We start from the raw sequence: 11,313 nt of genomic DNA on the forward strand, positions 1-11,313 counted from the left end.
AAGGGATGAGCATTTAACACCAGGAAATACACACACATGGGCACTCACCACGTAGCATTTTGCGAGCATTTTCCCTTTCCTGTGGTGTCATTCAGATTAGCAAAACACACTTTAAACAGTGAGACTCTGGCTAATAGGTTGAGGCATCTTCACAACGCAATGACTCTGTGAGGCAACTAATTATTAACACTGACTACTGGCTTTTAGATGAAAGTAACACACCTCGAATAGGTCATCAGCATTAAAAGTCAACAGGCTGACAGGCTGTTATAGTAAATGTTATTCATTATGTTCATTATTTTTTGTGGTTTGTTGTTCTGTGTGGCATCGTAGACCTTAATAACGATGGAAAAAAATGTCAGCTGTAATTAGCTCAAGGCGCACTTACGCACAGTCTCTCATCTTCATTTCAGATGAATGACAGAAAGAGAGGGCTATTTTATCAGATGTGTGTATGAGCGCTGACAGGCTGATCATCATCTCTTACACTCAGCTACATCTGAGTTTGACCTTTCACAGCGGCAGCACAGGCAGCTAAAAGTGGTCAACTCTAAATGACTTTCCTATGTCAAAACAAATTGAACTACATCGCAGACTCTCGCTCTCCCTTGTTGGCTCTTTCTTACTTTCTCCTTCCGGACACATATTCCGGTCTTTTTCCTTTTTTCATGTGCAGTATACGGTATGACTCACTGCTCATTTTGTTCTCACTTTGTCCAAAGATGTTATTTAGACCACAGCTGTCCATTTTGATTTCCTGGCTGTCAAATTGGCCAGCAAAAACAAGTAAAATGAATGAATAAAAATCTAAGCAAAGAGGTTATATCTCTCTAAACACAGAAGAAAGCAGACTATAGCACAAGCACAAATCTGTGGCAAAATTTGGTGGTATTCTACTCAGTCTAATAGAGGTCTACTTGCAGTATCTGAAACAGTGGAACACAAAGCACCTTTTATCAAACTTCTATCAAACTGCTATGTGAAATATAAAAAATCATCCTCTCTCTAATTATCCTCTCTAATCTGATGAGTGTTTGACTAACTGACCTCAGTCAGTAAGTCAGACTTCAGACTTCTTGCAGAGAAACACCTCATTTCCTCACTATTCCTTTATTAGAGACGGGGAGCTAAAACACGTCCTTAAAAAGATAGTTGTCACAGTTGTCACAGATGTCTCTTAAGTCTTAACTCATTCACTGCCAGCCATTGGCAGTGAATGAGTTAAACCCATTGACTCATTCACTGCAATTGACGGCTATAGACGTCAATGGCAGTGAATGAGTTAACAGTAACCAGCAAGTGAGTCAAAAGTTGTCGCACATATTAGTCCCATCAGGCCACAAGTTGCTGATCAGAAAGCAGAAGCAGGAACAGAAAAGATTCTTTATATAGAATCAAAGATGTATTAATTCAAATAATTAATCATTATGGAAAAGATGCTTGGTATAAACTGAGTGTTTATCAATCAAGTAAATTTCTTTCGACCAAATTCCATCAACATTTTACATTGAACGTATGCAACACAATGGCATCGAAAATTTACATGCAATCAAATTACTGTACTTAAATGCAGCATTTTGGAAATGGGGATAAAACACAAAATAAGCAGTAACTCCAGCCTATCCCACTTGTCAGAGTACACTTCAGCTCATAATTCAAATAAAAAACTCGATTTAGGATCAGTGAACACTTTAACATGCTTTTCACTGAACTGTGAGAGGTTGTTGAGGTGCACAGAGAGAACATACATGCTCAGAAAAACTCTAAACCAAGCTAGAAGATTCATGGCAATGTCACCGTGAGGTAGCAGCACTAACCACTGCAGTTCTGTGCTCCCCGATGCCCAAATGTCAGGCAAATGTAATAGACTGAAACCAAATTGAAAGTGGTTCTTTAGCTGAAGGTTGACTCATGAGTGGCACTGCATAAACTCTGACTCATTCAGTATCTCAAAGGACATCTGAGCATTCATGTCCGAAAAGTGTATATATAAAAGAGCGCATGAGGTTCATTTTCTCTCCGCCAAAGTCTCAATATATCCATTTGTGTGACAAACTGCAGGAAAAAGTGGAGAGTGCAGATGCTTCCACCCTGGACCACTGCACCATACAATTAAGCAGTTAACATCCAGTCATCTATAAAAATTCAGAGCAGGCCCATTCAGTTCTGCTTTTGTATCAAGATGGCAAGAGGAAAATATCGAAGGGACTTTATAAGAGGGCTTATTGTTGGGGCACAGATGGCAGGTGCTTCAGTCAAATAGCCTATTCCATTAACAGGTGTTTTCATAGGAATGGTGAAGTGACATCAGCATTTAGATCTATGGAAATTTTACAGAAACACAGAATATTTGGTCTGACATTGCCTATTTGATGATTGTGATGCTCCTGCATTAGTGTGATATGCAAGTAAAAATAAAGCGGGAGTTCTTCCTCCTGACTGTGTCAGTAAGAAGAGTCCATCAAAAAATAGAGTCGTATTGTATTAAGATTCATTTCGATCCTTATTACAGAGATGAATGCACACTGAAGAGTTCAGTGGTGCAAAACCCAGAGGCACTGGTCTAGAGACACATGTGGGAGAAGTGGTATCAGATGAGTCATCGTTCATCACGTCACAGGGCAAATGTGACGCACAGAAAGAGACTGGTACAGGCATGAATGCTTGACCTCCACTGTAAGGGGGATCCATAACCTCTGTAATAGCTCAGGAGTATTTTGCTATCATTGTTTGAGTGCATTTTTCTCCTTAGAGTTAAGGATCACTGCAAATCAAAATAAAGTTGTTCGGAGTGATCCTAGTAATCCTACCTACCCAGTTATGCAGTTATAGTGAATCATTTCTATCCTTATGGGAGTGGTCCCATCCAGGGTGACAACACAAGAGATGTCACAGCAGGACTTATTTGTAATGTAAATAACGTGAATTATTCAGTTTTGCTGGAGCAGTTAACAGATTTCAACCTTACTGAACACAATGAGAGTTTCTGGACAAATGTGTTTCCAGCACCACCATGGCCATCAAAACAGCAAATGAGGGAATATCCTTTGGGGAAAAAATACGGTTCATCCCTCTTATCAGTGTTCCTGAGACTTGAAGAATCAATACCAACAGTATTTGGCAGTTCAAATATGTCCCACGAGCTATTATTTTTCAATGAAGAGTCACCAAATTGACCACAAAGCACTATGTTAGCCTGTCTACTCAATGTTAAGCTGTGTAGCGATTTTAATAAAGAGTGACATGTTTCAAGTATTGCATTTCCTCCAATGAATTCATACGCAGTAATTATTAGTTTCTAAACATCTGAATTCCCTAAAAACAGCCTTGAATGACCGCTTTTATTCACTCATTATCAAAGTCATTTTTAAGTCCGCACGGCTAAATGTTTGTCACTAACCCTCTGATGTCGGCCTGCCTGCCTGTCTGGGCTGCTATAAAAGCTGCGATCTCACAGGCAGCTCCGTTATTCTCCCCTCAGCTTCAGGACACACTCCTCGAGAGACGCACTTCAGCATGTCGGTGGCTCTGCGCACACAGCTGTTTCTCTTTCTTATCTGCGTTTCATTAAGGATGGGGCTCGCTCGCTACATCGAGGTAAGGTCACGTTTGTAGTCGAGCAAAGTGGAATTTTTGATCAAGTGAGGCAGTCTGAACTCATGTCTGTCAAGTTTTTATGAGCAGCCCAGAGATGAAATCTTAGGTTTTCTGTTCGTTTGTATTTACTTGTTTGTTTTCCTTCTTCTTTTCAGGACAACGAAGCCTCAGATGGATTATATTCTTTGCTGAGTTTGGCCCAGAAAAGAGAATCAGAGGATTTTATTTTCCGCCGACCTCTCAGTAAGAACTGCTTAAAAATAGCTTTAAATCACCGAATTATAACAATTGCTGGATTTAAAACAGTAATTGGGTGAATGTTTATTTATGCACCAGTGCACCAGAAATTAGAACATAGGCTACTAAACACGTTAGATAATTCATGCATTAATCCAAGCAAACATTTTTAAATGAAAACTGATGCTGTCCTCTGAGTAACACTTTGACCTCATGAGAAATTATTAAGACTAAACTCAAATCCAGTATGTTTTCTGAACCCAATATATGTGTAATGTAATGTATCTGGCTGTGTGTGTGTGTTCATATGTGTGTTTGCCTCACCTGTATTCTGGGGGTGTATATATTTCATAGTCACTTATGGGGACCAATCCAGTTTGGTTTTTAATCTTTAATTCTACTTTGGTTACTTGGTGTGGTCAGGGTAGGTTTGGGACTGGGCGAAGGTTAGTTAACGTAAGTTAAAGTTTAAGAGTTAGGCGAAAAGTTGTTATAGTTGGGCTTAGGGACCAACTGTGGCTCAGGAGTTAGCATGGGCTGTCAAGCACTTGGAAGGGCAGTGGTTTGATCCCCAACTCTTCCATTCTACCTGTTGAAGTATCCTGGGGTATGATGCTGAACCCTGAGCTGACCAAAAAAATGAGTTTGGGTGAATAAGACTTGTAATAAAAAGTGCTTTGGGTGCTCAGCTGGGGAAGAAAAGCTCTAAGTACTAGTCTCTAGAATATTTAAATGTATTTTTGGTCTGAAATGGAAAACTGACTGTGTGTGTGGTTTGTAGGATGCTTGGACATGCTGGCCACTGATGGCCTCTTCACCTTTGTGGCATCAAAGCCACAGCTGGCATGTGCAGCTTTCATCATAGCTGAGCCCAGTGAAGTCATCAGTCTGGAGCTGTCTGACGTCAGCATCGACTGCAGCGCTGGAGACTTCATAAAGGTTGGCACACACACTAAAAATAGCCCCCACACATATCCAACCCCTCTTTTAAGTGAAAGGCAGGGACTCCAAGGCTTTTTTCGGTTTAAACTCTGAATTCTATTTCATCTTCTTCCTGTGCATTTGAAATTAGGCCAAACAGGGTTAAGGCGGCGTTTAAGGGCCAAACACCACACTGGATGCTTTCTGCATTGGTCACATTACTCAGAGCAAGAGTGGGAAGAGAAGGCTTTAGTTCTGAAGCCAAGCCTGCCAGTGCAGATTTCAGTTCATGGCATAGGGAAAGGGGGACATTAGAATTTCATAAAGCCTAGGTTTACATGCATGTGATCTAGAAACCAAGAGCAGATTTGTGTAAATATTAGTAGGATTAATGTGCTCAATAAAACAAAACAGCACACCTCATTTTAAGACATGAGATTTACAGAATATTTTTAGAATGAAATTCATGTTGGATTATGCTTGTAATTAAATATTATTCACAGCACAGTAGTGTAGAATGTGCTGTATGGCATGTCGGATTACCCAATAAAACATGATGATTCATGTCTTAAGTTGAATAGAAAACACAAAGATTTGTTTTCACCAACCCACTGGATCAGAATCATTTTTATTTGACCAAGTCTGTGCACACAAACCAGGAATGTGACTCCAGTTCACTTACTGCTGTCAGCATGCAAGAAAGAAACATATAGGGCAGGGGTGTCAAACTCAAATACACAGTGGGCAAAAATTCAAAACTGGAACAAAGTTGCGGGCTAACGTTAGTATTTATTGAAATATATTTATTCCTCCAGATATAAGAATGAATCTTTTCTTATGTGCTCAAACACGTTTTGCTGAAAAACTGAATATGGAACAAGCAAAGCTTAATACTAAACAATATATATATTAGCTGTATAATACCAGTAGGCCAGCTCTGATAGTAATTTGGTATGGCTTCGTGGGCCAAATGTAATTAGGCTGCGGGCCAAATTTGGCCCGCGGGCCAGAGTTTGACACCTATGATATAGGGGGAAAAATCTTGGCAATTAGATTGCTTGTTTCTTTCTGTAAAAGCGAATTGGCTTCTTACATAAAGCTGATGAGTTATCTCTTAGTCATATAGTTAACAGCTTAATTTGGACATGCTAGCTGTCCTTGGCTTCTTCCACATTTTAAAAATTTATGCCTTGTATTTTCAGACACTGCTTCATGTTTTGTATGTGAAGGTGTGGAATAAGTGTGCTGAAATTAAGTAAGTAAAGGCATTAATTTTTGTATTTACTACATATCATATGTTCCTCTTCAAGATATTTGATGGCTGGGTTTTGAAGGGAGAGAAGTTCCCCAGCAATCAGGACCATCCTTTACCCCTCTACGAGCGCTACACAGACTACTGTTCCTCCACAGCACCAGGAGCCACCAGCCGCTCTTCTCAGAATGTTGCCATGATCTTCTTTCGCATTCACAGCCCTGCTAGTGGCTTCACCCTCGCTGTCAAGAAACTATACAACCCTTTCCGTGAGTCTTGTTATGCATCACTAAGATCAGTTTGTGGCCAAAACATCTAAAACCAAACATTAAAACACTTTGAAGTCTTCGCGTAAAAGATTTGTGTTATTTTTTTTTAAATTTTTTTTTATATGTCTTGTGAAATGAGGGGTACATTTGTGTGCACGCATGAGTGTACTTCCTGGACATTTGTGCTTGGTCGAGCTTTAATCAAGGCCAAGAGCGAGCGTAACGAATTGAGTGAGAAGGATGCACCTGTTTTCCAGCTGTTTGACAAACACAGCGTTAACATTGTGTCAAGAAACATAACTGTCACCGTCTGGCTGTAAGACAAAGACAAGGAAATAAAGGCTGCAGACAAAAAAAAAACCCCAGCAGTTTCAATTAATTATTTATAGGTTAACAGTGGTTTATCCCCTTGTTCACCATTAAGTGCAACCGTCTGCAGTTTAGGCCTTATATATGATCTAATCAAAGTGACAATAAAGCTACCTCACATATTCCATGCAACATAACAGTGTTACTCATTTAATACATAATAAAAGTCAGAGTGTTTCTAGAACATTCCTTAAATCTAAAAGTTTGGCTGGCAAACAGAATGGAGCTAACAGCTATATAAAAGTATGGATAAACGACTGAAATTGTTAACTAGCTCCACAGTCTACAGTTTAGACTGACTTAAACTGAATGATATGTATAAATGTTTGATGGAGGAAAAGCAAAAGTAACAATGAATGAATGATCAAAATGGTAAGGTAACCGTTACTGATGGGTAATATTTACCAATGGTAAGCTAGATGGTGACTGTGATAGTGGCTCTTACCAAAAATTGGATGTAAAAGATACACATACAACATTTAATTGTTTAATTAACAATTCAAACGTCTCTCTTCACATTTGATTAGCTCGGTTTCTTTACAACAAAAATGTGAAGGGAACAATAAGAACAAAGTGGCAGCATTTTCAGACTCCCTTTTCCGTAATGCTTTTATGAATTCACTTTTCTTTCTTTCTTTCAGTTCTGTGATCAGAACTAGAATTGGATTTCCTTTCCAGCTGCCACCCGCTGATTCTGTCCTCTTTGTGACGTGAAGTGTCAGTAATGAGTTTCTCAGGTTATGGAGAACTAGAAATGTGAAATCTCTTCTCCTGTCTGTGCATGTGTCGATTTGTTCGTGTGGAAAGCCTGTAACATCATGTCTCAGAGTCCAGAGGGAAGCTTCACCATGGTGATGCCACATCAGCGCAAGAACTGCAGCTTCTCCATCATCTACCCCGTGGAGATCCGACTGACAGAACTCAGCCTGGGGCAGGCCAAAAGCAATGAGCTAAGTCCACAGGTAGATCACACACATGCATACACGCATGCATGTGCCCACAGTCACACACACACAATCTTCTTTTCTCTGTGAAATAAATATCTTACTGAGGCCAAATTCTGACACTTTAAATAGACCTTTAGCTTCAGCTGGACATTTTAAACGCATTCAGAGTGTGATATATATTTTTTTTATTAAAGCTATTAATAATATTTGCATGTTTGTCTATGTCATCACACAAATTTTATTAGTACTTGGCAATTTTGATTTTAATTTTATTTTAATTTAATAAAGTATTGTTTAACTACAGAGATTTATTAATTTCATTTTCCTAACTGTAATGGGGAAATCACTTTAACTGATCGATCAGAGCTCAGTAGGCGTAATTAGCACCGGGATGTCATCTTCCTACATCTAGAGGGAAGCTGATGAACACAGGAAATGGAAAAACAAACAGTTATGAGACTGAAACTAAAGTGAAGCCTGGAGCTTGAATGAAGCCTTTCAGTGTAGAATTTCATGTTCTCATTGTGCCAGAGAGGACTTTCTTCAGGTATTCAGGCTCAAAAGTATGTTATGGTAGGTTAGGTTAATCCAGTGGTCCTCCAACTGTGTGGCGGGTTCAGAACAGAGCCACTGCAGTTGGAGCATGGAAGACTAAGGGAAAAGGATGTAAACTAAAGTTGGGCATGCCAGAAAAAGTTTGAGAACAACTGGGTTAATTGGTGATTTTATATCATGAATGATGTGATTGGTCCACCGTCTCACTTTGTTAGTCCTATTACAGATGGATGACCATTCTATTCATACCAGAATCTATTAGGATAGTTTCCAATTTTCTGTTGCATTCACCACATGCTGATATTATACCACAGTCAACTGAAAATATTGTCATTGAAAGTAATCCAGGATTTTGGAGAGTCATCCAAAAACAGTGTTATGTTTGGCAAATTGGCTGCTGAGCCTCACTGCCACTGTAAATTACTCTGTGTTCATAAGTCCCACTCCAATAGGTGGAAAAAAAGAAAACAGAAAATAAATCCTCAATGGCAAATGGTCTAATGAGACTAAATGAAAACATCACTGTGGTTAATAGATGGAAGAGTTTTAGCAAACCACTTTAGCTAAACTAAATATTATTCATTGTGTGTAGATTATAATGTTAAACCCTCATACTAAATGTTTGAAGATGATCCTCAGTTTTTAATGTTAAATAAGGAATAGTAATGACAAATGGAGTCAAAAATAATAACCATAAGTCTAATAAACATTTTTAATAACAGTTTATGAATTTTAGAAAAAAGCTAGCAGGTGAACACAGCAGAGCACTTACCAGTCATATCGAAGTCTTACCCCTGAAATACACCATGTCCTTGACTTTTCATCTGTTACACAGTTTTGTTCGGTAAAGTGCTTCAAATCACACAGAGTGTTGCAAGGGCAGAGGGTGTAGTTTCCACGGGATCTTTTATTTTGAAAACTGACCAGATTTTCTGTGACATTCCTGTGCCTGATGTCCTGCCCTCCTCATCTACTCTGTGCAGCTTGACAGAGCCTCTGTTAAATAAACAAACAAATATATAAATACATTACATATAAATACAACAATGCAGAGAAGCTTCTCTGGTGTCTGGTAGAACCAGAACGCTAAGCAGAGGCTCCCAGATTACTACAATTTCTGCTATAATGACAATTCCACTATTAGAAAAGTGAGGTTAACTAACGTTAACAAGAGCTGAAGTGTGTAATGGAAAATGTGTTAATGGAAAAAAAAAACATAAATAAGTAGTACTTATTAATTACTTAATTAATAGTAAGTAATGAGTAGTCATAAAAGCTATTACATGAAATGCAACTCTCTATGAATAAGGGAAGGAGAAAAGTGGTACAAAGCATGCTCATAAAGGTGTAATATAATAAATAATAAATTAATAAAGTAAAATATTCATTTTTAAATATCTGAAAAACAACATCCTGTTAACTGCCTCTGTTTAAATTCTGAGGAAAACTGTATGTATTCCAAATTCAAATATTACAAAAATCGTTTGTGTAAACATTTTTCAGTCAAATGAAGTCATTTCATTTGAATCCTTTGCAGTATTACTTTTTCATTGTGTTACAAGCACCTGCTCAATAGAGAACCATGAAACACTGGAATCACATCTCCACTTGGTTGGCCTTTTCCAGGTTAACATATAGTACTTTTATTGGTCCAAAGAGCTCCACAGGAAGTTTTAATGGCAGTTTTCTATGTAACAAAGTAAAGTCTTTATCTGGACTTCACCATCAAAATATTTTGTTGATCATTTATTTTACAGAGACTGGCGTGGTCTGGCTGCTCAGGGTCAGGTGACTATGTGGAGCTGCTGGGAGGGAATGGGGTGGATACCTCTAAGATGTTCCCTGTGGCCGACCTCTGTTTCTCCCTCAGTGGACTCGGTGAGTCTGTGTCCATCACTGTGTCCAAGAAACACTTTTACTAGTAATTATGATGTGCTGTAAAAGAGTCCTACAAAATAAAAACATCCCACATAGTGAAATATCCAATGCAATTCACATTTTATGTTTACATATATTTGCTGTTTTTACTTGTAAAAATACTGCAATACAGATACAAAGTAAATGTTTTTGCTGCCAATGTAACCAGAGTAAGTAGGGCTGGCTACAGAACAAAAATTCTTGGATGGTAGAGTGTAAAGTATGTGTTTTCCTCTCCTTGTGGCCCTTCAGCCCAGATGAAGATTGGTTGTGATAACTCAGTGGTGAGGCTCGTGTCCAGTGGGAACTATATCAACCGTGTTTCCTTCCAGTACCAACTACTGGAACACAATGAGCTTCCCAAGGCCCGAGAGAACAGTTTGGAAAACTTCTGCACTGTGGAATAAGATGTCACAACACATACGCATATGTACACTTGTGAGCACACACAGTCATTCATCTCTCTGTTAAAAAATACCACTTTAATGAAAGTGTCACATTTAACTAATTGTATTAGTAAGTATTTTGTATTGTATTTGCCAAATATTTTATTAAGCTATTATGTTAGCTTTGATCATAGCCTATTTATTTAAAAAGAATATTCTCCTTAAAGTTATGGGTGATAGTGGATTTTTTTCCTTTTTAATTATTTGTCATTAAAATTTGTTGTTTGTGGTTTTTAGTTGGTTTGACATCCCTGCTGCCTCTTTTCTTTATATTGCCTCGACGATTTAAGAAATAAATATGAACTGCATGATGAAGCACATTTTCACTGTTTTTGTGAGCAGCTCTCCTTTTCCAGGTCTACTTCGATTTCATTATATAACTGCATATTCCCTCAGGGCTTGCTTTACTGGCATGTTTTGTGGCATCCATCCATTTGACTGATTAATGCTACTTTCTTTAGAGCTGAAGAGAGAAATGCTTTAATCTGGCCAGGCTCTTAATACATAGAGTGATTATGAGCTACTGCATTTTTATGAGTTTCTGTGAGACTGAATTTAAGTGACGTGAACTTGAATTGCATTTCATTAAATTTAATTCAATTAAATTCAAGTTAATTTATTGTAGCACTGAATCGTGACAGCAGTTGAGAAGTTCCAGTGCACTTTATACTGCGAGGTAAAGACCCTGCAGTATTAGTGAGAAAACACCAACAAGTAAGCACGATCTTGGTGACAGTGGAGAGGAAAAACTCCTTTTAAGCAAGAAGAAACTTCCAGCAAAACCAGACCAGGTTCACAGAAGG

At 38.4% G+C, this 11,313-nt stretch overlaps 1 protein-coding gene across 1 annotated transcript; it reads left to right on the plus strand.

The window, feature by feature from the left end:
- The first annotated feature begins 3,459 nt into the window (after positions 1-3,459).
- On the plus strand, positions 3,460-10,825 carry LOC101487439 (corticotropin-releasing factor-binding protein). The gene is made up of 7 exons (XM_004547073.5): positions 3,460-3,597; positions 3,753-3,840; positions 4,616-4,773; positions 6,066-6,276; positions 7,453-7,607; positions 9,905-10,025; positions 10,317-10,825. The coding sequence occupies exons 1-7, from the start codon at positions 3,517-3,519 to the stop codon at positions 10,469-10,471; spliced, it is 969 nt and encodes a 322-aa protein (XP_004547130.3). The 5' UTR covers positions 3,460-3,516; the 3' UTR covers positions 10,472-10,825.
- The last annotated feature ends 488 nt before the right edge of the window (positions 10,826-11,313 follow it).

Source organism: Maylandia zebra, linkage group LG12 (assembly GCF_041146795.1).
Source record: "Maylandia zebra isolate NMK-2024a linkage group LG12, Mzebra_GT3a, whole genome shotgun sequence".
Taxonomy (NCBI): Eukaryota; Metazoa; Chordata; class Actinopteri; order Cichliformes; family Cichlidae; genus Maylandia; species Maylandia zebra.